Source organism: Cyrtonyx montezumae, unplaced genomic scaffold (assembly GCF_038088225.1).
Source record: "Cyrtonyx montezumae isolate F1298 unplaced genomic scaffold, pur_monq_1.0 scaffold_3, whole genome shotgun sequence".
NCBI lineage: Eukaryota > Metazoa > Chordata > Aves > Galliformes > Odontophoridae > Cyrtonyx > Cyrtonyx montezumae.
In genome coordinates, this window is record NW_027072034.1 from 122,081,108 (window position 1) to 122,107,139 (window position 26,032).

The 26,032-nt window shown below is 38.2% G+C and overlaps 1 protein-coding gene across 5 annotated transcripts in view; it reads right to left on the reverse strand.

Moving 5' to 3' along the window:
- Positions 1 to 26,032, reverse strand: part of ACSS3 (acyl-CoA synthetase short chain family member 3) — a 70,834-nt gene that overhangs the window by 27,826 nt on the left and 16,976 nt on the right. For all 5 annotated transcript variants that reach the window (XM_065743225.1, XM_065743227.1, XM_065743226.1 and 2 more), the window contains exons 4-9: positions 24,732 to 24,866; positions 22,982 to 23,122; positions 21,448 to 21,528; positions 21,267 to 21,362; positions 10,707 to 10,858; positions 4,193 to 4,296 (exon numbers count right to left, since the gene is read on the reverse strand). In XM_065743225.1, coding sequence (XP_065599297.1) covers positions 4,193 to 4,296; positions 10,707 to 10,858; positions 21,267 to 21,362; positions 21,448 to 21,528; positions 22,982 to 23,122; positions 24,732 to 24,866 — 709 coding nt within the window. The remainder of the gene's footprint in view (positions 1 to 4,192; positions 4,297 to 10,706; positions 10,859 to 21,266; positions 21,363 to 21,447; positions 21,529 to 22,981; positions 23,123 to 24,731; positions 24,867 to 26,032) is intronic.

Genomic DNA, 26,032 nt, shown 5'->3' on the forward strand with positions numbered 1-26,032 from the left:
GTCCCAGACCTGCCTGGATGCCTACCTGTGCAACCCAGAGAGTCTGCTTTAGGAATGGGTTAGACACAACAATCTCTGGAGGTCCCTTCCAACCCCTACAATTCAGTGATCATCTGCTTACTGGCTAGCCACACCCAACATGCAATCAGGCTTTTCTTTTTTTTTCCCCCCAAGCCACAAGACTTCCCCTCACTCAACCAGTACCATTTTGCAAGCTGGGATGTACATGTGGACTGTGGTCTCCCACGTTCCATGACAGAGAGAAGCTGCTTCCTCCACTCTCTCCCTCCACGTTTGAGTGGTAATATTACTGAAATACTGCGAAAGAGAGGCACCAAATGCTTTTCACAAATTGGCTTCTCCAAAACAATTCAGCACAAATTACGTGGCTCATTAGAAAATAAATCCCCATTTAAATCCATATCACTTCTTGAAATTGCATTAAATTACAATAGAGCAAATGTTCATACTCGTAAGGACACAATACAAACCTCTACACAGAAAAGTTAAGAACGGCCACATTTCTTCTTTTTTGCTACATGAACACCTGTTACAAACCCAGTCATCCAGAACATGATACTCTAAGGCCTCTGCAGCTCAGGGATGAATATCTTTCTGCATGGTAATTTCCATATTAAAGAACTGCTCTGTAGAATACCAGTTTCCATCAAAAGCAAAATATGATTCCAGTCTACAAGACACAAACATCTCTAAAAAGCAAGAACTCTATCTGTAATGAGGTACTGATACCTTAAAACAACAGCTAGAACCCTGAAAGCCATCTCTTTCATTTGAGTTCTGGATGCTTTGGCTCCATAACTCCACAATTACATCACTGGCTATTAAAAAAAATAAATAAATAAACTAGAGAATCGACTGTTGTCATAAATGAAACAGCAACTCTTTAATTTACCTTTCCTTTTGCCTCTTGCTCTGACTAGAGAGCATATCTGCACAGCTGAGATTCATGCAAAGCAGATGACTGAAAAACAAAATGGGGAATCCAACTGTCAAACACAGGGACATGAAGTCTGGATAGACAAGCTTATTCTGTAGTGGAAACCTAGAGAGATTACCTAACAGAATTCATTGCAAAATCCACCTTTCTGGAAACGCACAACAAGATTCTGCACGATGTTGCCAAGACAACACAATGGAAACTGAAGACAGGGAACCAGAACATGCTGCCTGGAGATGGTAATAAACTCTTCACCTTAAAAGACTGTGGTAGGAAGTAATTCATTGAAGTGTGTTACAGTGAGTATACTTAACTATGATTCACATTTTTCTATACTGAATTCAATGGTATAATTGTTTTGTTTGTATACTGCTAATAAAATGCCAGTAAGACTATTACTCCTGCGGAATTACATAATATCTATTAATAAAAATTATATCAACATAGCAGTTGCATGTTTTAGAGAAAATATACACACAAGAAACAAAGACAATATTAGAAGTGATAGAGGAAATTAAGCGTGCTACAGAATGTCAGGAATTCCTGACAGAGTACCCAAGATCTCATTACAGCATACACACACCAACTTCAGCAGACATAATGCAGCAAGCACTAAGTGATTTCTGTTATAATCCCCACTGCAGACACTCATTCTTTGTTGGATAAGGCAGCTTATTTCCACAAAAAACAAAAACATGAATGATCTCATATTTCTGCCTATTAGCAACTTCATGGTGAGGACAGTTGAAGGAAACTGCATCCTAACATAAAGCATCCAACTTGAACCTCCTACACTTGCATGCTCACTAACTTAAGATTCCCACTGTATAAGGAGCACACAACCAAAAAAAAAAAAAGTGAAACAAACTTAATGACTGGGATTTCATTCACTTCCAGTATTATGCCTGGATTTTTAGGTTTGGTTGTATTTCACCTGAATTTTCCCACGTTATCTTCAGAGTAACAGAACATTTTTATTTGAAAATATCAATAGGAAAAAAAACCTCTTCACACCCTATATTTATTACGAAGAAAACCTAACCTGCTAACATCTGAAAATCTCAAAGAAGATGTGGAAGACTCATTTTATTCATTTCTACTACAAATACTGAATAGCTACCATGAAAGCAGCTAGGGAAGTTTAACACAAGTTTTCAGAGTCTGTCTACTTCCACAGCAATTTACTCTCTCATCACTGTTATTTTTTTTCTTCACAAATTCAAAGCTAGATCCAAAATCCAAACTCACCTTTCATTGTGTATTTAGGGCTGTCCAAAGAATACAACAATTGGTACTGTGTTAACATTATTTAGGTTATTTCAATTAGATGTGGCAGTTTCTTGTTGATGTGTTTAGCTGGAATATTGAAAGAAGCAACTGCATCATTTCCTTAAAACATCAGTACACTGAGAGATTTACAACAAGGTCTCAAACAGTCTTTTCTGTTCCCCTTCACAAATACTCAAAATATCACAAAACATGTAAATATGACAGGGAAATTCATCTCTGAGCAGGAAAAACTGTTTTCTAATGCTGGCTTCTTGAATGGCTTAGGGCAAGATACTTGTCTTTCTCCATTTAATGTCTGTCAGATAGGAACAACTTTATTTACCTCTCCAGGGTGTTGAAAGAATTAATGTGCTTGCATTTGCACAATTACTCTGAAGATAAAAATGGCTATTTAAATGCTAAGTGTCATTTCATGTAAGGAAGCAAAAAACACCTGTGTAAATCCAAGATTATTTCCTCCTTATGTATAGATGAGCACAGGATCTGAAAGTGCTGTTCTTTCTCCCATTGCCATGTCTCCAAAGCAAAGAGTAAGTGCTTAGCAGCTCTTACTTCCTCAAATCTCACCTGCCACTTACTGATCCTGTGACATACACTTCACATCTCTTACGATGTGCTTACTATACTTGCAACACAAAAAGTCAAATTAAAAAACGTTATTGACGAAGGCATATGGACACAAATCAAGGACATAATCAATCAGGTTTTTCTGATCTAGTCACTTTGAGTCCCCTAATTAAAGCCTTCCTCCCTTTCAAAGTAGTATTTCAATTCACAATGATTTCATATGGTCCACACATCTTCCAGACATAAAAATCAGAGAAAGCCACATTCAATGTTTTTGTCCACACTCATCTTTTCTGGTCTCAATACGCAGTAAAGGAGCCAATAGCTTTGAATTAAGATCATAGACTAAACAAGTAAACATTTTCCATTCCTTTCTCTTTTTTTTTTTATAGTATGTTATCATGTCAAACTTTTATTTCCTGTCACTCGTTTGCCTCCACGTAGTGATTCAGTCACTTCTCAGTTCTGCAAAGCTCATCTCCTTCCTACTTTTTTCAGTCATAATCAAGGTATTACTCCATCTTACAAAAAACACTAGTAATTAGATTTCTCTTCTCCACCAACTTCTGCTCAAGCCTCACTTGAAAGAATCAGTGACTGATACAAAAACACAAAAGCAAGACTACAGCACTCAGTAAGAATAAGATGTCACCACTTCTCAGTTTTGCAATGCTCCTGCTTTAAGAGGAAACAGACAAGAGAAACCATCAAATCTGGGAATATGTAACAAATTGCTATATTGTTAAAGCTCAAAAGCACATTCACATATATAAGTAGGTCAGTGTCTTTCAGCTTGGGCATAACAAAATAGCACCACGTACCCCCAGGTGCAATTTCATGAAAATAAAGAGTAATTTGGAAATATTAATATTTTTACCTTATCAAATAAAAAGTATGGAACTGAACCATTTCAGCACCTCTACCCCTCCTGTTCTGCCTATCCTTCCTGACCAGACAATGGCCCTTCATCCCAGTACTCCATCCATTTGTCTTTAATTATACAAGATAAGACAAAAAAAAATTAAAAAATAAAGACCTGAAAACTTCTCAAAATACTAATTTCTCTATTATAAATTAATTACACTTGCAAACATAAAATTACACTTGGAAAAATACTAAAAATACAACAATACCTTTGTTTTTCTACAGTTTTTAAAAATTCTGAAGTCATTTCTCAGACCACTTCCAAAACAAACCCCACATTTCCACATTTTTATGTTGAATTAAATGAATAAAACTTTTTTTTTCGTTCTCAGAGTTAGGACTAACTATTTAAATGTTCCTGGAAATACATTGTTGACCTACCTGCAGACTCAAGAACAAGGCTGGAAAACATCTCATCACCAGGTTTTACAAACAGTAGTTTAAAATACTCACCAGTTTGCCACCAGTGGTCCAAGACAGGTACCTTGAAGACTTTTTTGGACCATTCTAGTGTGTCCACATCACAGTGCTCACCAGCTACAAACAATGTCCTGAACCTTTAAACAATATTAAAAAAGAAAAAAAAAAAGAAAAAATATCTATCTTGATCTAGACAGGAAAGCAAGGAAAAAAATAATTCAATTAATTCAACAAACATTTGTGGCAAAGAGAAAAGGGGAGGGAGGTCTGCTGCTCTTCATTTACTCCACCCCACTGAGCAACAATTAAAATCTAGCAATACTAATTTACATAATCTGATACATCATGTAAAAGAAGCTTTATTTTCAGAATTCAGAGATCTTGGTAGGCCAGTGGAAATCAACTGTGAATAGAAGCAAGGAATATTTAAATAGTTTATACACAATCTATGTAGACATCCATCAAGAAAAACAAAACAAAACACAATGCAAAAAAAAAGAGATATCAGAGAAAATTGTGAAGAAATATGCAGAAGTAATACAAAATTACTGCAGCATAACTCTTACCTCTAAGTTCTTAATAATCTGTCCTTAAACAGATCTTAATTTCCTCTGAGTTGAGTCACCTTTTTATAAGCCTTTGGAAATGAGTTTGGTAGAGAAACAACAGCAGCTAAACCCCGTTTCCCATACAGACAGAGGCTATTTACATGTAAATAAAAAAAATGATCATGCAATCCTACAAGATAACCATCTCAGAACAATGGTATTAGAATTCAGCCTATTTGGTTGGATACTCTGAAGCAACTTGGGCAGAAAATAGATGCAACACCTGGCGATCTAGACTGATACAGTGCTTTTTCGTACCACTAAATTAGGCAATACTACATACCTGGGCAACAACTCCCTCCCAGTCTTAATCATCACCTTTTATCAGATTTCTGTCACACTGTTGTCCTTCATTAAGCACTACAAATTGATTTCACGCTTTGTTTAGTATGATAAGGTCTGCTGTCAACTGTAGCTTTCTTAAATATGATTATTACTACACAGAATTGGGATATTACAGTGCATTACTGCATGCTGCAAAGGTTCTGATCTTACTAATAGTAGCACAGCAACATTATTCCTTTTGTAGCAGATTTTTTTCATTTCTGATTTTGTTCCAAGCAACTTAAAACCCTGTTAAAGGGCAGTTAAACTTGCAGATACTTACAACACCAGCCAAAGATCAACACTTTATAAAAAAGTAAAGAACGATTTATTATCTTGCCATCACACCACCTGGAACAGCACCCAGGGATATCCACTCTCTGGGCAACACACATCTTTCATGTAATGAAGAGTCACCAAGGCTAGAATGTGACACAGAACTAAGAATCATAGCATATCCTAAGTTGCAAAGGACCTGCACGGATCATCAAGTGCAACTTCTGGCTCCTCATAGGACCACCTGAAAAATCAAACCCTATGTCTGAGAGTCTTTTCCAAACATTGCTTGAACTCCAGCAGCTTGGGGCTGTGACTGCTGCCCTGGGGAGCCAGTTCCAGGGCTCAGCAATCCTTTGGTACAAAACCTTTTCCAAACACCCCAGCTGCCCCTCCCCTGACACAGCTCCATGCACAGAAAGCAAGTTCTTTCTGAAGTAAACCTGAGGTCTTACTACAGCTTTACATGACACAGCATATGCCCACCCCCATGAGCAATGCGTATATAGACCACGTCTAAGAATATACAGATGTCTGGTCACAGCTGGGGGTGGTCTCTTCCTTGATGCCAGATCACACTGTGTAGGTGAAATGGAAGACATATACACATAGAGGAAGCAGAAAACTGACTTCATGGAAGCCTGACACCATGCTAGTCAAAATTCCTGCTCAAAGGAACAGTCTTCCAACAAGTAAGACCGGAAGTTACTCTGGAACATCAAACAATGTACAGACAAAAACAGACAAATTCTTAAAGCAAGCGTGTAAGCAAGCAGCTTTCACGTCAAGGAAGCACAGTGTTTTCTGTACTCATAAATCTGCACCATTTGGTAAACTGCCTTCCACGCACATCTCCCACATTAGAAGATGATGATTTTAATGAGTGTGTCCCCAATTAGAATCCCAAATGTATTCTCTTTGAAAGCACAAGCTAATGCTGATAATTACAGCTAATAGCTAACTGGGAGCTGTAACAGATAAAACTTCATGATAGCAGAGAACAAAACACCATATAAATAAAGCCCACAAATATTACTTTCTGAAAAGCTTTTTAAGACTCATGTTTACATGCAGGATACTTCTCCTAAGCATTGCTCGATTTACATGGTATTGAATATTCTGTAACTAGGCATATTAAACAGAATGTCAGCTCAGATGTACAAATTTAACTTACAAGTGTATTAACTTTATAAACTTCTAAAAACTCTGACCAATGTGCCCTTGATTTAAAAACAGGGCTAGCAACAGACCAAGAACTCAAAATAATTGCCTAAAAAGTTAAGACAGCATGCTAACCCCTAAGCCAGAAGCAGAATTCCTCCTTTTGAATTCCCAGCTTCCATGATCAGGCCTGGATCCCCATGCTCTAGAGCAATCCCATGTTGTAGGAAGAACAGGGAGTAGCTCTTCAGACAACATACCATACAAATCTATCACAGGGAACACAAGAGCGAAGTGCCATGAGCCTAACAAAGCATAAAAGCTACAAATTTATTTTCTCCTGTCAAACTGTATATGGCAACAGCTATAGCATGTCCCACTGTGAACACTTTTTTTTAACAATCCACTTAAAACTTCAAAGCATGTCAATGCACCTATTATGGCAATCATCTATCACCACAATGCAGTTAATGGGGTAGAAAGATCTTAAAACCTCTCTGTTAAGTAAATATGTCCCAAGTTGTCATTCTGAAAATCAAGATTTTAGGCCTTATTAGTCCAGTGGAGTGCATATGAAGTGCTAACTCATGTAGGGGACAGATGAGCATTAGCTGTCTTGGCACAATCTAAGTCATTCAAAACAGCATGCACATTTTGGTGTCAATCCAAGCACAAAAGAAGCCACATATCTAAACCACTAACCAAAAGCAGCAAAGTTCATATGTGTAATAATCTCAGCTACACTCCTCTTGATTAGAAGATCATAAAAGTGTTTTTAAGTCTGGAATGCATACATCAGTTTTTCCTGGCAAAGAAAAATCTCTGCATCATTTTAAGTAAGCCTGCCTTTGCTAAAAAAAAAGCAGTGAGGAAGGTTAATTTATGCTTCTTAAGAGAAACTTGATGTTTGGATGACCAAGTCAGAGAGCCTGAATACAAAAGCAGATCAGCTCTTTCTCCCAGTGCAGGTTAAGGGGAGCTCCACAAAAGCTCTGTTAGAACTCAGCTCAAGACTCCATGAGGAATAACCATATGTGATCTACAATAGCACAGAGTAGGACAGTGGCAGTAAACAGCATTCAGGCATGTACTTCAATTGTCCTAGATTCTGAGCTTTAATCACATCTCTAGCAGCACATGCAAGACATGAATTTTCTGAGAAAGAATTTCTAACAGATCTGAATTTGCTACTTTAAATTTCCTATCCCCTTGTTCCTGTGTTATAAGAAACCAAGAAAAATTTTCTTGCTTGTTCCTGTGTTTTCTTCCTTGTTCCTGTGTTATAAGAAAGCAAGAAAATTAAGATATTAATATCTGGTATCAGACATGCTTCAGTCTCCAGACACTCTTGATATAAAATGGCAGAATACTCACAATTAAACTAAAGCAAAGAAAGCCAAGCAGACTGTGGAACACAAGCTACAAATTATTACTACTCATATTTTAATCTAATCTGTTGTACTGCTACCCAATTTCATGTTCAGCTGTCAATCATTTGGAAATCAGACCTAACCAACTCAAGTAGTAAACAAGTCAATTAAAGGATGTGATTCCCAACAAAGAGAGCTCATGGATCGATGCCATGGAGTTACCTCACAAAGATATTAACTAATTCCAAAAGCCAATGAGCCAGGTACTTGCAGGTCACAGAATTTGGGTGTTAGCTGATTTTCAAACACAGCAGTCAGCAGTACAATCAGCAGCTCTGTGTGTCACCAAAAACCTGATCTTCAGATGCTGCAGTGGCTGAACAAGGTTTTTATCCTATAGTACTGCATATCAAAAATATCTTTTGCTGTTGAACATAACCCATGTTTAAGACATACATGATTTTTCATCTCAAAGGCCAATGTTAATGTAAGATTCTAAAAGCCAACATAGAATTTGAAGCAGGCATGCTATAAGCTTTGAAAACGTCATGTAACTTAGCTGTCAGTGATGCTAACAGTTTTAGTTTTAACAGGGATTTATATAACTTGTTAGTTCAAAAGAACTGAATTCTGCTTATCATTCAATTCACTCCTGTAAATCAAGTACTCCTCTGTGCACTGATAGCTGGCATTGCCTACCATGTCCATATCTTATCTGCAATAGTTCTTTTTCAATAGGATTTTTAAACAAAAACACCTTAACCCACAGCATTTTTTAATCTAAGTTTTCAGGAACTACATGCACCACAGTGGACCAACTTTCAGGAATGCAATCCCGGCTATGGAATTTTGAGTCTCTAAAGTAAGTAGAGAGATTTTATCCTAGATGGCAAAAAGACACTCCACTTTACTGCTTGGTACCAAAAAACAGAGAATAATGTTTCACAGTGCAGGAAGTAAATATAAGCCTGATTCCAAACTGAGAGAATATTAACTTGACCTGGGATGGAAAAGTCCATCCAAGAAAGGAAATTTTAAGTCCTATGCTAGACTCTATTTCTAAAGAACTGCAGTTTTAGTTTTAAAATAACACACACTAACTAGCTGGATGTTAATACTGAAATAGTTATAGAATAGTCAGACTCATTTAAATACCCTTTCCAACTCAGTAATATAAGCCACAGCATCACACGCAGCCAAGTTAGACTCACAACTAGACTTTACAGTAAGATAGCTCTTGTCTAACACTGAAAGAGAGGCATGCTGAAGACTATCAACCTTCCAGTACTGTACTGGTAGTCAGAGAACTGTTACTGGCATTGACTATTTACCTGTAGGTGAAAAAGAGTTTGGATTTCAAATCTAACTGACTTGCCAGTTCATGCTGAATTAATTACAAGCAGACTAAAACTATGCACAAATGTAGAAGATCACAAACTATGCACTGAACAGGAATGACAAAACATCTCTTTACATGTGGAACAACTGGTATCAGGTAGGGGACTCTTATTTGCCTGAAATTCTTCATCAAGAAAATTCAACAACTTACAGAACAGGGTAGCAGATTTTCTACTCAATTATTATTCTAATTATATGGACTAGCTCATTTTAGACACCACCTGAAGAACTGCTGAGGAACAGCAATTAATTTTTCTAGAATGTGAACCACCTTCTTACTACAAAAGATCACAGAAGAATAGGGCTATAGGGTTTCAAAATAGCTTTGTTCCTCATTTCATGGAAAGGAAACAGTTGATAACAGCACTTAAAAGAGATAGAAGAAAACTGGTAATTAATACCTCAGGAATAAATCCAGCTTACTGAGACATAAACATAAAACTTCTCAGAGTAATTAAGAAAGTGAAGGTATAATTAAGCTATGCAGCTTTGCATCTTCCTTTAACTGTGTAGACAAACTGTGATAGATTTCTCAAGACTGACTACTGCCCAGCATCTCACATGGCCCTCATCTGATGCTAAGCAAACTATTCAACTCCGAGATTAGATATCATCCAAAACCACATATTCTTAATTTTTGCCATATGATACTGAGCTTGATTTGTAGTACACAATCACAGGTACATCAAGACAGTATGAGAAGCACTCTAATCACATAATGTTAATAATGTATTTTAACCATAAAAATGCTAAAACCTCTGAAATAGTGGTAGTTTAGTGGCTTAGGTTGGGTATGCAAAATTAATAAAAGCCTTTGACCTTAATCTCCAACAGCTTCCCATCTGCAAAATACGGATAATACCACTCTCTCATCTCACAAGGGATTTGTAAGGGATTGTAACTCAGTCACAATTTAGAAGCATGGAGGTAGCATAGTGATAAACACTTTGAAAAACAGTATGAAATAGCAGTACATAACTGTAATCAGAAACTAAATAATGGGAAGATAAAAATATATTGACTAGCTTCTGATTAAATGAACACCAAAGATCCTGTGTGCACTCAATGAAGTAGGAAGTTATGTTGGAAAATGATACAGGACCATGTAATCCAAGACTGTATTACGGGGTATAAGCAGAGTAGAGTAGAATCAAGTGAGCAACCTTAACTCACTGAGAATTCTTAACCTTAGAGTCATCTTTTTAATGGTAATTAAAGTCATGTTTTTAACAGCTTGTCTCTCCTCCAAAATATCAATAGAAATGAACAAGCAAATATGTATACACCTAAACTGTCAAGAATACATTTGAATTCTACTATACAGGGGTGGACAAAGCCCCAGACATTGCTATTCTTAGCTTATCCAGTCTGTTTCTGTAAGAAACTGCATCCAATGTATCCTTAGTTCACCTTTTTAGAGAGTACTGTTTTCCCAGGGCTGCCTCAGGGTCCTGCTGACGGATTGCTCTAATTGCAGTTGGTGAAGTAAAGAAGGCAGCTACTTCATGCTCTGCTAGCACGCGGAAATAGGCACCAGCATCTGGCGTTCCCACAGGCTTCCCCTATGGAGAGAATAATTCAAAATGTCACAGGATAAAAATACTTCATAATTCCTTGACAGTTCAAGGCTTGAACATGTAACAGTAGCAGTAGCACAGCAACAGAAGTGATTTCAAATAAGACTTTCAAGAAGAATTTGTTAAAAATAACAATAGAGTATGTACATTCACTCAGAAAGATATATTTCACACGCTTTGGGCACAATCTCTTAAATGACCATAGGATGTAGCACTGCTACTGAAAAAACAGGACAAACTGACAAAGGAAAAGACAGCTCAAATAGTTGTTATTACACTGGCAGCAGAGGGAGTAATGTCTATGTCTATCCTTACTGAGAAATGGGCTGTTAAAACACTAAGTCCCAGTGGACAACAAGGTTCTGGACATGGTGGCATTTCAGCTATAGCTGTGCACAGGACTACGTGTCACCACACCAACTTTTTGTTACCTAGAATTTTTTTCTTATTTTTGGAGAAATTCCCATTCAGCTGCTTCCAACTGGCTTCTGGGCATCTTAGTGCTGCTGCTGCAAATGAAGACAGGAGAGAAGCCAAAGACCCCTTTACTGTGTTAGTTTGATATCAGACGATGTATTTTGGGTAGTGGGTTAGAGATTGCAAAACTATACATTGTTTTTAGCTACAGGGCATAGTCAGGAAAATTGTAAACAAAAGTAATTGGAAGTGACAAATTGTTCACTGGTAAATAATAATAAAAAATAATAAAAGCAGTTTTCTGTGGTGCTCCAAACATGAAGCATACAAACAACACAGGAAAGACATAAGCTTTTCACACTGCAAAACCCAGTTTTGTCACTGCTTTATACAAAAAGCCATCAACATAGAGAAAGCTTCACCACCGAAAATATCACCAACTTCACAGCAGTTCACCAGACATAATAAATTTACACCTCTACCCTCCTTGCATAAATGCAAATTTGGAGTGCATCCTTAACAAGTGTCACTCACATTTGTGTATTTTATTACTTTCAAGAGCTGCAGGCACAGATTTGGATTCTTAGCCAGCCATGGGCAGTACAGTCTTGACATCGGCCACCAGAAACTCAATGTATTTTTTTCATTTAAAACAGCAGATTTGCAATAAGACAAACACAATACAAGAGTTTAATAGGTCTAGTGAAAAAAGTAACATGCAAAACTCTAATACTTCAACTTGCCAAGATACCAAAAGAACACAGACATCTAGACACCCTGAAGAATTTACTAAATCCAGTATTTTATTCCAGTAAGGCACTAGTAACACAGTAAACACCTTTACAGAAAAACACAAATCAAGTTTGTTGCCCATCCCAACACTGAAAGCCACCCCCTGCTGAGACACAGCTTCCCAGGAATTTGCCCTTTCCCCACTCCCAAATGCCCTCCCCATTGTAAACCCTGGGTTTGCCTGGTACACAGCTGCAAAAGTGCTGAGAAGCCAGCTGCCAGATTTCAAGATTGCAGGACGACTGAGGTGGGCTATATCCCACTGACTTCACTGCCTTACAGTGAATTACCACTGGAGAATACACTGCTGAGGAAGCAGAGGATGGTTACATAGGGGGAAAAAAAAAAACAGGACAAACCAGAAGATACAACTGAGACTTTTTCTAAAGAGTAGAGGAGGTGATGAGAAGCAAACAGAGAATAAAGACAACCAGGGAATCATCAGTGACAAAACCTCTGTTCCGCTAACAGCCTGCCCTAGCTTCCCAAAAAGGTTGAAAAAATAAGTCCTTTTTTCCCTCTCATACAACAGTTTCCAAAGAAAATTCTATCATCAGATTTTTTTTTATTCTTAAGTCTTTTTCTTCCACACACCTTCACCCCAGCTTTTACATATTCAAGCATCCATCAGCATTTGTTGAAGAACCCCTTTATTCAAGGTCATACCACCTCCATATAACACTACACCTGCAGATCTCCAACCATCTGCTTAAGAATTCAACCCTGCATCACTAGACTGAAACATTCCAAATTTTCATTAACATCTCATCACCTAATTATGTAAGTGAAACAGTAACACTTGTAAACAGACAGAAGAAATACAAAAAACTGCTGGACAAGGTGAAATTGGTTATTCTGCCAATAATCCATAGCCTGTAATTTTTAAGAAATGAGAACTTCTAGAGCCCTTAAGAGCTCAGTCTCTGGCCCTGAGTACACCCAACTCCCTCCTATGGGTTTGGCTACAGGCGCTCAAGGCCAGGTGTGTTATAGTCTGGCTGTGTAACCTCAGATGAGAGAGCTGGGAAAACAGCAGTTGTAAGCAACCTCCCCTTCTTTCAGAAGCAGTTTATTCTCTAACCCTCCTCCTTGCTCTCTGCTTGAGCCTCACTGCAGACGTGTCAGGGCCTGGGTCCTGTAAGATCCATGTGTCCCAAACCCTGACTTGAGGTATGGTTTGGAGAAGGGCAATTCTCAGATCTAGCTGAAAAACAAGTAAACAAAAGAACAAGAACCTCATAAAGAAAGGAACAGAAAATTCCTCTAACCGTCAATAAGACATAATTCCCAATAAAGAAACAAAATTGTCGTTTAGGAAAAAAAAAATCTGTCCTGGCTATAAAATATTCTTAGTGATTCTGCAGGAAAAGCTCTCCAGTGCCTTGGCAGCTGGTAACAGTCTAGCAAATGCATAAACAAAAACTGACATAGGCAAAACAAATCTGAGACACTGCAAATTAATTTCAGAGCACAAAAACCAACAAATAAAATTGCGAATGAGAGTTCTCATTTATCATGCAAAAATTGTAAGCACTGCAAGATGGCATGAGAGGTTTATTACCACATACAACTTTGATTTTAAAAAAAGCATTATAACAAAATAAAGCACGGGGTAATGGAATTCAGAATATGGTGACATATTGCTGAGTCAGCTGAAGAGTGTTAGCAAATGAGATGCCTCCATTGGTTTTGCTGGGATCAGTTCAAGACATGAACTGTTCCATATTTGCACCAATACTACAGATGAGAATTTATTAAAAATTTGCTGTCAGTAGTAACTGGCTGGCAGGAGCCAAGATGACAGTAATCAAGAATGAGGTAGTCAGAAGGAGAGTGATCTGCTTCACCTGATTTAAAAAGAGAAGTACAACAGGCACTTCTTTTATCAGCAAGGAGGATTCACATAGAAAAGACTTCCTTTTAATAACCTACCAAGAGACTCAGAGAAAGATAGACAGATAGGAATGTCTTTCTTTCTGGAAGCACCTAGTTTGAGCATGCAATTTATCAAATGTCTACCAACTGAGCAGTCATCCTCAGGCAGAATGTGTTGATGGATAATGCGTGATTATGAAAGAAGATTCATAGGCAGCAAGAATGATCAAGGGGATAAAAAGTTCTCCTGTGGAGAAAGTCAGAAGCCATTGGGGTGAATTGCTTAAGAAAAAAAAGACATGTTAGAGAAGAGTTATTGATGTGGAGTTGGGTACTTTATTATTACAGCTCAGCAATCCCTTTTCTGCCATACTCCTAACAACAAAGGTCTACTTGTTTAAAGATAAATTCCAGCTTATGAGGAGAAAATTATCTTTCTTAGTGAATATCATACATGGAACTCATTGCCACTTAAAACCTGCTGATACCAGAGATAGCAGGATTTAAAAGGAAACAGAGGTACTTCTCATGCTGCTGCTGGCCCCACTGTCAAACTCCCACTAAGGATCTGAGATGATGCATCCTAGTGAATTCATTCCACAAATACAATCAATATGGATGATGGCAGAAAGATGAAAGTGGATGAACTCCAGATACCATTCTTTCTTTCTAAGCTGATGGATAATAGCTTATGGACTGTAACAATTCTGGATGCCCCCACATAGCTAAGAAACATGCCAAGTGACGGCAAGTGTAATCCTGGGCCCCTCCACTGCTGCTGCTTTGTAGGCCATAGATTTGTTTCAACAGCAGTGACTAGGAGGAGCCCCAAGTGAGCTGCGGGGAAGAGGTTCCCCAGGCACAGCCATGTCCATCCTGCTACTGCTCCGTGTGGGACTACAGCTCCCTCTCCGTTCTAGACCATTGAAATCAAGATGTTACAGTGTGCCTCCTTGGCAGGTATGGGCATCATCCTCTTTCTTACCCAAATTCCAATTCCTGAGCATCTCAATAGATACAATCCCGCCTGCATCCTGCCACTGACAGGAGTAAAGGTAGAAACTAGACTTTCCTACTGTCCCTTTGCTTACAGCTTGGGATGCAATCCTCACAAGCAACCCAGAGCAGGCTGGGAGGTTTCAAAGAGCTTATTTATACCTAAAGTTTGTCACACCTTAGAGAAAAACAATCTAGGACAGATTTAAAAAAAAATAAAATACTTGCTGTATTCAAAGGAATTCATTACTGTTCTCACACTCCTAACAATGGTTCTATGACAAGTAAAAATTGAAAGCATGTAGTTATTTTAATAACTGCTATGGTAACAAGTTGTCACCTACTAAGTAATTTAAAAATAAACAAATCACTTTAAGTCAGTCCAGTCTATGCACAGCAGTGGCTGTCCTTGGGCAAACGTGCTAAGGTCTTTTCTTCTCCTTATCTAAATAACATTGCTGATACTCCCTAGCCCACAAGCTGCCATTAGGCCAGGACAAACTGACTACATATTTATGAATATTGACCATTCTGAACAGAAGAAAAGTTATATGGTATCCCTTTTCATAAAGGGATAAAAAGAAGCTACTAACATTATTAATTATGAACATTTTGAATGCTGTCTGAAGGCTTGATTGGTGATATCTTAGAGAAATAAAAATTTCAAAGGTACTACTACTGTATCATAATGATCTAGCTGAAGGCAAGACCACAAACTGAGATGCGCAGGTCAACTGGATACTAACTCTGCTGTTTCTTTTAATATTTACTGCCAGAGCAATTTTTATTTTGGAATATAAAAAAGTAAACATCTTAAATTCAGAGGTAATTTTATAATTACAATAACCATCCTGATCTCCACACACTCACAGTGATAAAACTCTAAGATCATATACAAAATCATGCATCTGCTAGAATGGAAACCTCTTTGTTGCAGTTATTCTCTTCTGGCATCTCGTGCAAAAAAAATAAAAAATCATGCAGACCACAGTTATCAGTGGTCAAGAACAGATACTGTAAAACTACTTAACTCTCCTCTTTTCGTCTGGTAAAATGACATTTTATCCACATTATTTTCCTCTTCCACTTAACTACAGAACTGGTGATAAGATAATCCCTTTGGAACAATTAATTAACAAGCTCAAAAATTAGAGTAAAATAATTTAATATTCATATATATCTAATATAATATTTAATTCTACAAATGTGCATTTCTGCTAATTGCTGAAGCTTTTATCCTTGTTACTCAGAGTGTCAGAAGAGTCAATCACTGAGGTTTCAAGTCCAAAAATTGTATCACTTCCATACCACTGCAGGTTTTTATCCAACTAGAAAACGCAATTATCGTAAAAGAATAAAACGTGAAAAGGAATACAAATCATTTATTTTTTTTCCTCTCATTTTTGTGCTGTTTATCTAATGAATGCCATTTTTAACTGCATATTTGTAGAGATTCTGAAGATCTCTACAACCTGGAAATGAAATAAAGATGGAGATGAGGGCTGTAAGGCACCCAACGTCAGGTTAATTGTTTGAGTCATAAAATTTTCTTAGAGAAGTGTTTAATTTCGTTCTTTTCTATATATATGTGTTCAGAGCCTCAAAAATTTCTTTATTAAAAAGCAAAGGAGCTTAAAAGAGGTCATTATTCATAAACCAGGTTTCTAAAATTAAACATAATTAAAAATCATTATGAGTAGTAGATAGAGTTTTCAGTTATGTTTCGTGTTCCATTTGATTAAATGCACTTAGAAATGTTAAGGAACACATACACAACATGGAAAATAAGAGATTAGTACCTATATATATAGATATACTTACATGGCACGCAGGTTTACCTTTATAAACACACATCTGCATATGAGAATGCAATTGCATGACATACACTGACATCACAAGGACCAGCTCCTAGAAGCTATGCTGGTATCTCTCACACTCATATACACACAAACAAGAAATCACTCTACAAATCTTCAATCAAAACAGTCAACTGTTTACTATCATGTACTGCAAAACTAGAGGCAATCCAAACTGGAATACTATTCCGCATCATAAAATTAGTGATCCATATTACAGCTGACTTGAGTATGTGCAGGCTTGTACTGTGCTTCACATAAAACTTGTCCCTCAAGGCTGTTTTGTCTGCATACACCCCTTAGCCTCAGGACAAACTTGGTCAGCTACTCCCAGTGTAGGAATTTGTCAGTTTGGCACTGGCCACCGGAATGCCCCAGTCTTTGTCTTAAGAGTGAAGCTCCACATTCCCACATGAGCATATTTTAATTTGTCAGCAGCAGTGATGATGAGAATTGTTTACTTTACAATGCTGCACAATTCAAGCAGCTGAAGAGACATAAGAACATTTATCCTCTTAGTTTCAATTAGGTATTTTTTTTTATCAATACCATATGTTTTTTTCTTACTTAGAACAATAATGAATTCTAGCACCAGTGCTGCTAGCATTTCCCACAAGTTGTTTGCTTGTCTACGTCCTAACTTTGCCCAGACGGTCTACCCAGAATGGTTATAAGAAAGATTTCTAGCTTGTGTGGAGACAATACATCAGAAATGAAACTTCACATCTATTCTTCCCAACACAAGAAACATCATCAGCTGAAAGTTCAATACAAAACAGGTAGCATTTGTCTAGATTATATTTATGTTTCATAAATGTTGAACGTAACATTAACTCTGACCACCTACACAAATAATTCTTAAATTCTTGCTAGCAAAGTAGATTCCAGACTGAGTCTCTCAGTCCTTAAATATAGCCTATAGTAGTGTCTACACATCCTCTGAAGCCTTCATTTCCAGAAAATGAGACAAGGTCAAAATAAGTAACAGCATTTTGCTTAAGGATACTGAACGCAACAAGATTTTACAGGGATGTTACACAGTGTATGGATGTAACAGAATTACCACCTCAGAGCAGTGGAACAACGGGAACCTTGTGGGACTGCAGTACAAAACACACTGTTCTTCCTCACCACTCCACCTCAGAAAAACACAGCTGAAAACTGCATGAAAAAGGCCTGTATGCAAAGCTTTAACTCTTACTTTTTCAGAGCCAAAACTGGCTTCCCTTCATCACAGTTGTCTTCCTGCAAACCCATAATACTCAAAGGAGCATGCAGATTATCGTCTCCACAAGAAAAAGTGGTCTCTGTGTCTGTAAGATGAAGAACGATGCTGCAATTTTTTCTTTTCCTAAGTAGCAACACAGAGAACAACATGACAAGTGCCACATCTGGGATGAGCAAAAGCACAAAACAGCTGTATAGCATGTACGTACCTACTGCTAAGTGTCACAAAACAATCCCTGCATCTGGAGTTATTTCCAAATTTGCTGATGTACACGAGCACGTGGTTATTTCCTCTGGACACTTGTATACATAAGAACATATTAATTACTGAAAACTTCTTTAATTCACTTCCCACATAAAGACGTACTGAGTTACTAGGGAATCCTGTTTACAAAATTCTAACATGAGTTACAGATATTCTCTCACTTAAATGTACCTCCCAAACCTGCCCCTCTTCCTTTACTCAGAACTTTGTTTCAAAGCAGTGGGACTCAGTTCTCTTTTTAAAAAACAGAGAGCAACAATACCACTAATAACTTTTTAGCCAAAGTTATAATAATTATATACTAATATTACAAACTAATAATTGGCTAAAAAGCTCTCAGAAGTTCCCAGGTGACCCAATTTGTAAATTCACAGAAGATGACATATTGAAGACTCTTTCAGAAAGAGCTAGGCATATGTAATACTCAGAAACTCGTTGCACAGTAGATACTCACTGTCTCATATTTCAATAATGCACTCACTTCAGGCTTTCACACTGAAAGCTGACAAAGGAAGGAAGTCAGTAAACTTCTGTCCACAAGGCAAACTGAGTTGAAAATCAAGAATGACTTCTTTTTTAAAGTTTCCTCCGGTTGCTGCAGTCACTGACTGGGAATATTAAGGTATGAGATTTTCTGTGTCTCAGTTGTTTAGGGAAAGAAACTTTAGTTTAGAAAAAAACACTTGCTTTGCAAGCCTACTTCCCAACAAGATTATTGAAAAATCAATTCAATGCCTAGAAGCTAAAAAAATGAAGTTATTTGCCTCAGACCTTACAGTTCACAACATGATATGGAAAGAAAAAAAAACATTCTTACAAAAGATAATTTTCTGTTTCAAAGAACAGATTAACACATTACCTTTAGGTTCTCAGTGAGAGAGAAGAAATCACGAAAACCACAAAGACAAAACCAAATTCCAAAACCCACTTCTAAGATCTCAAAATTCACTTGAACTCTAAACACTGCATTTTGTTTCTTATTTCACGTTTTTCCATTATAAAAAGGATAAATGAAAGAGCAAAGCATTAAGAGTTGATAGATAAGCACAACCTACTGTTTCTGTGAGAGACAACCAGCCCTTTCCCTACTACAAGAACTAATAAAACAACTTAGCATTGTGTGAAATAACATGAATAATGTGAGTGCATATGGTATCACAGACTGTTTACACAGCAAGTAGTAAAGTGAGTTAGACCAGATCAGTAGATCACAGTATGTAATGCCAATACTCTTTACATCTTCCATTAGATGCTAACTGAGGTTTATTTTAGACTACCTTTAGTCTTGTTCACTGGACCAAAAATGCAGTTCCAAACTTTCCAATTTAAAGTTATCCCACAGATCTTCACTCCTTTGGCTGAAAGCTCTTCTAGGAAGTGTCATGCTGACCCTTTCCTCTGTTTCTTGTCTATGACAGCAGCATGTCAGTTCATGTGGCCAGTAGGTACTGCCAGAAAGTTTCTGCGCCCCTCCCCCCCCAACTATGGCAGCCTTATGACCTAAGCATGTGCCACTGCCTTCTTGCTAAGAAGGGATTTAATCATTCCTGATGTTCTTAGTGCCAATGACTACCATGAAGGATGCTGCATACCCTTGCACTCCAACCCAGAAAATAAACCGTGACAACAATGCAACAGAGATCTAATTTAACTTTGATTTACTGAATGCCTAATGGAACTGCAATCTATGTCTACTCATTTAAATGATTCTGGGCTATCTGGGCAGACACTACAAAAACACCTTCTGAATTCAGTGTATCATTTGTTGCTCGAACAATCTCTGAGGGCATCACTGAGATCTTCCTTCAGACTGAAATACTTCTGCAGTAAATATATACCCACTTCTCTGCTTACTTTGTCATGCATGCAGCAACCAGCAGTGACACAGTCACAACTTACCATTACCCCTTAGATCATAGGTTCATAAGGTTGGAAAGGACCTACAAGATCATCTAGTCCAACCATCCTCCTATCACTATCCCTTCCCAACTACTAAATCAAATCCCTTAGCACCTCATCTAAACGCTTCTTGAACAGTGCTAGGGATGGTGCCTCAACCACCTCCCTAGGCAGACCATTCCAGTGCCTGACCACTCTTTCAGAGAAAAAATGTTTCCTCAGGTCTAATCTAAATCTTCCCCGGCGCAACTTGTGGCCATTCCCTCTCGTCCTGAGGCCATTCCCTCTCGTCCTGATCCACCCTTCATATTTGACTGCAGTTGAGTCACTTAAGAAAGAAAAAGGTAACAATGAAAATGCAGCTTTTCAAAAAGAGACAAAACACTCTCACTTGCGTTGCATCAGACATTCAGTTTCACAGAAAACATCTTTGAGAAGGACCTCAGCTGCTGAAAGAGCTTCAGCTAATGACCCTGATGACCATAAGCACACAAGCCTCCACAGGCATTCTATTACTTTAATTCATTATTACATTCCTGTTAATCTTCTGCTCTCTTCTGTACCTCGAATCACTGTGCTTTCAGCAACACGTTCCCAGTGGACAGCAGAACATTCCTGCACTACATTCTTGCACAAAGGCATGGGGGCACAGTCCCCCACTCTAACAGAAGTGATGCTCAGGTCTAGAAAGTGCTTATTCACAGCAGGGAGCTACAGCAGGGAACCCAGACTCCTTGCTCTGTCTCCATTTCAGGAACCATCTTCTGCCTTGATGCAGATCCAATAAGCTCTGGAGTCTGTAGTACTCAGCTTTCACTCTCCACCGCATCAGGGATGAGATTACTTCTCCACATGCTACCTAAGCTGCCCACAAAGCTATTAGAAGTGGCTCAAAAACTAGATTTGTACAATAAGTTAGTAACAGAAGAGGCCAGGCCTAATATACCATGTTAAAATACCGTAATTTTTACATAATCTGAAAATAAAAATATGAAAGGAAAACAAGATTCCCTAATTCCAGACCACACTCATTGTAAAAATGTCCAAGTTGATAGTATACACTTACCTCGTACAAAACCGTAGAATTGCCATGAAGAAGAGGCCCATAGCAAATGTAAGAATGACCAACGACCCAGCCTAAATCAGAAGCTGCCCACCACACCTAAAATGAAATAAAAACATAAGAAAATTGGTGCTGTTCTTAAGACAAGTTTCAAAACATTTAGATGGCGTTTGAGTAGAATTACCTCACCAGGTTTGAGTCCATACACAGCTGACATAGTCCAGTTCAGCATAACTGCATAGCCACCTGTTGGTCTGATAACACCCTAAACGAAAATAATTTGAATTTGTAAGATCATTTAAAGAACATATGTCTGCCTTCAATAACATTTTGAACAGACTTAAAATTGTCAAATTCCAACATTTCTCACTTAATAAAAGGATTCATTCCTACAAACACATTTCTGCTAGCATTCTCACTGAATGAGAATTCTCTTTTCTTGGGAAAAAAGAAAAGCCAAAGTGCTGTGATAACAGTTTCCTGAAGACAACTAATAAAGACCTGAGTTGTCTCATTCATGTTGAATACAAATATTTAGTCAATATACGCTGACAAAAAAAAAAAAAGATATCAAGTCTTTACCTTTCTTAAAGATTGGTCACCTAAACATTAGTCATCTGCTTTGAACTTGTCTAGTCTCCCCATGTCAACAGAGCAATGCCAAAGAGCTACCAGCACCGGTGCTTATGTGTTGTATGTGCTGGCACTTGCCTAAATAACTAGGGTAAATTACTCTGTGGAAATACACCCCTCTTTCTGTACTGATACTTTCAAGCCCCTTCCAGTAACCTGGGGAGGCTAAAGACACATTCAGTCACTAAAATGGAGATTGCTGTCACGGATAATGGTTAGCTAATGCGACTTTCAGAAAGCAGATTTCCTTTGTTAGTCTCAGTTTCTAACTTAGTCTCTGCTCTTGAGAGTTTTGTTAGGAGGGTATCGTAACTGAACAGTCCGACTTATGAGACTGTAAGTACTAAATCTTACCTATGAACACGTGATACTGCCTCCAAATTTGTGACAGTGAAATCACTGCTGGTGAACTATACTCAGATCATCATATACACTTCAAAAAGAATTATAAGAACCAAACAATCACGCAGAGCTTGATTTTAAACATAAATCATTAAGACTAATTGACACCTGAAAGCAAGCATTTTCAAACAATGCCCTTCTCAATCTAAGCCTTCATTTTCATGGGAGTTATAGACTCAGAACTGTTCAGAAAAATAAGCCTACAGAAGATGCCTAATTCCATTTAATCTGTAATGTCATCCATTACATCTTATCTATGGGAAGATTAGCTAATACCTAAGTAATGAATAAGCAAAGACTATTCAGCAATAAATGTCATCATGGAAGTGATATATTAACTAATCTTGCCATTAAATACTCACTCTACATGCATTTCAGTTAAAAATACAGAAAATATTCATGAATAGAAGACATTCTGCTATCCTCAAAGACTTATGCTGTACAAACTCTTTGGATTAAATAGTTTATTTTTATATTAATGCTATTTAAATAAACATTATTTACACCTAGACACTGCCTTTGAAGTAGAAAAATATGAATAAATGAGATCAAAGCATTTCTAACACTGCTCATCATCTTTAGCACTGTGCTGCAGTAGATATTTTCAACCTTTTTAACTAAATACTTTCTCAAGTGGAACTGCAAATAGATTGGCCACAAACAGTCTACAGACAGTCCTTTACCTTGGGCAAGCCTGTTGTTCCAGACGTATACAGAATATAAAGAGGGTGGTCTGAAGGAACAGAGACGCACTTATAACACTGTGCTTTTGCAAGCTCTTCTTCCCAGTCAAGATCACGACCTGGGGTAAGGGGAACAGGGCCCTGCCAGTGAAAAACAGAAAAGTGTCCAAACAGAGTAAGTGGGTAAAAACACGTATTATTCACTTCTCTGCACAGTAGCATCTGTTCTATTTTCATAGATTCATAGGTACATTAGGTTGGAAAGGACCTACAAGATCATCTAGTCCAACCATCCTCCTATCACCATCCCTACCCACTAAACTACTAAATCAAATCCCTTAGCACCTCATCTAAACACTTCTTGAACAGCGCTAGGGATGGTGCCTCAACCACCTCCCTAGCCAGGCCATTCCAGTGCCTGACCACTCTCTCAGAAAAAAAATGTTTCCTCAAATCTAATCTAAATCTTCCCCGGCACAACTTCTGGCAATTCCCTCTCGTCCTGTCGTTATTTATCAGGGAGAAGAGGCCCACCCCCTCCTCACCACAACCCCCCTTCAGGAAGTGGTAGAGCGCAATAAGGTCACCTCTGAGCCTCCTCTTCTCCAGGCTAAACAATCCCAGCTCCCTCAGCCGCTCCTCATAAGACTTGTGCTCCAGACCCCTCACCAGTTTTGTTGCCCTTCTCTGAACACGCTCCAGGGCCTCAAGGTCCTTCTTGTAGTGAGGGGCCCAAAACTGAACACAGTACTCGAGGTGCGGCCGCACCAGAGCTGAGTACAGGGGGATGATCACCTGCCTGCTCCTGCTGGCTACACTATTTCTAATACAGGCCAGGATGCTGTTGGCCTTCTTGGCCACCTGGGCACACTGCCGGCTCATGTTGAGCCGAGCATCAACCAACACCCCCAGGTCCTTTTCCTCTCTACATTCTTCAAGCCATTCTGCCCCAAGCCTATAGCATTGCATGGGGTTATTATGGCCAAAGTGCCGGCAAAGGACCCGGCACTTGGTCTTATTGAACCTCATCCCATTGAGCTCAGCCCAGTTGTTCAGCCTATCCAAATCCCTCTGAAGGGCCTCCCTACCCTCAGGCAGATTGACACATTCTCCCAACTTGGTGTCATCTGCAAACTTACTGAGGGTACACTCAATCCTCTCGTCTAGGTCATCAGTAAAGATATTAAACAAGATGGGCCACAATACCGACCCTTGGGGGACACCACTCATAACGGGACTCCAGCTGGACTTAACTCCATTAACCACTACCTGCTGTATCATACATAGAAAGTTTCTCCATAAGATACAAAACCAAACTACAACACATACACTCAAAACGCTACTTGCAGAAGAGAAAAGGCACACAGACTGCTGAAATACAACGGAAAGCACAACAGTGACAAATTGTTGCAGAGCAGCAAGACCCCAGGCTGCTGTGAGTGAGGATGTGCTCAAACACAACTGCAGTATGCACAGAAATAAAGGAAATAATCTGCTTACATTTGGAAAGCCTCAGGTACACAGATCTCCAGCAAGATACCCCTGCCTTTACTGCCAACCCTTAATTGAGGTCAGGGAAGGGATGGATCCTGGCTCCACAGCTTCCAGTCACTCAGGTGCACTGCATACACCTGAGCTCCCCTGGGTTGGCCCTGCCTTCCCAATAGGTTCAAGCCCTGACTTAGCATTTCCGCCACAAATACATATATATCTGAAAGCTAACATTAAGGCACTGTAACAGGACACTCACCAAGTTTGGTCGCCTGTAAATGAGAACTTTCTCAGGTTTGTTCTGTACCATCGCCAGTGCTCCTTCCAGGAGTGATATGTATTCCACTTTTCTTTTTGGTTCTACACCAAAACTTGCTGTGACAATAAGTCTGGGCTAAAATAAACAAGTTAGATTGTTAATGTATACTTTTGCAAAGTATTTTTATAAAATACATGTAATCTAATAACATGTTTTGCATGAAATCTACTTTTACATAATTAAACCCCTGCACTGAAGGAAAAGCTTAATGTCAAGTCATCTGTCCTGTTTAGTCTGCCTCCTAATTACATATGTGCTTGAAATCAATCAGGTATAGCACTTTGCTGGATCTTTTTCAGCCTGCAATTATATAAAAAACATATGAGGGACAGAAGGGGAAAGAGGAAAAGAAAGGTAAAGACCAAATGAAACTAGAAACACAAGAGAATAAACTGAAGTCTAAAGACACATGAGGGAATTTAAACTAGAGTCCTTCAAGTGATGGTTACAGGACCCAGGACACAAACCCACTAAAAACCAGATTTCTGTTTTCTGGATGCTAATTTTTTTAAAAACTTCAATTTCAAAATGTGGATCTAGAAGATACATCTTTTTCATTAAGCCAAGCACAAGCATCATGTAAGATTTCCTAAGTCAAAAAACCTTACCACACTGCATACAAACTATGTTGACTTAATTCCCAATATCATCAGTATTTTTATTTCTTGTATTCAGAAAATAAAATCACTTTGTATCAGGAAATTAAAGTTAGTTTCTTGGTGCTGTGTGTTATAACTCATTTTAACTATAGGATTGTGAATCCTAAATCTCTTTACTTTTAGAGTTTTAGAAGTGCATTTATCTTGTGCATCTTGTGCAGATACTTCAGTGACTGTATATATTAGCATAAATCTCATTATGTAGGCACAAACTATAGTGCAGCAGTTAAGGCTGCTTTAAGCTTTGCATAGAAAGTACTTTATCTAGAAAGTACTAAATTGTTTGATTGTGCAGTAATAAAATGTTTCCTGTCTAAATCTGCCATTCAAGGAAGTTTGCTAATTAGCTTGTACACAAAAATTTCAGATAAGCTTTAACATTTCAGCATTTGTCACCTTTACGTTTTGGGATGTGGTGATTTTGATTAAAGATTTAATACAATGCAGTTAAACTGAAAATCTGACTAGAAGCTGCTATGAAACTAGACTATATTTAATAAAACTTATTAGTACAGTCCTATTCAATTGTTACAATGAAAGACTTTAGTCAATGCCAGGTTTATATGCCACATTTATAAATGG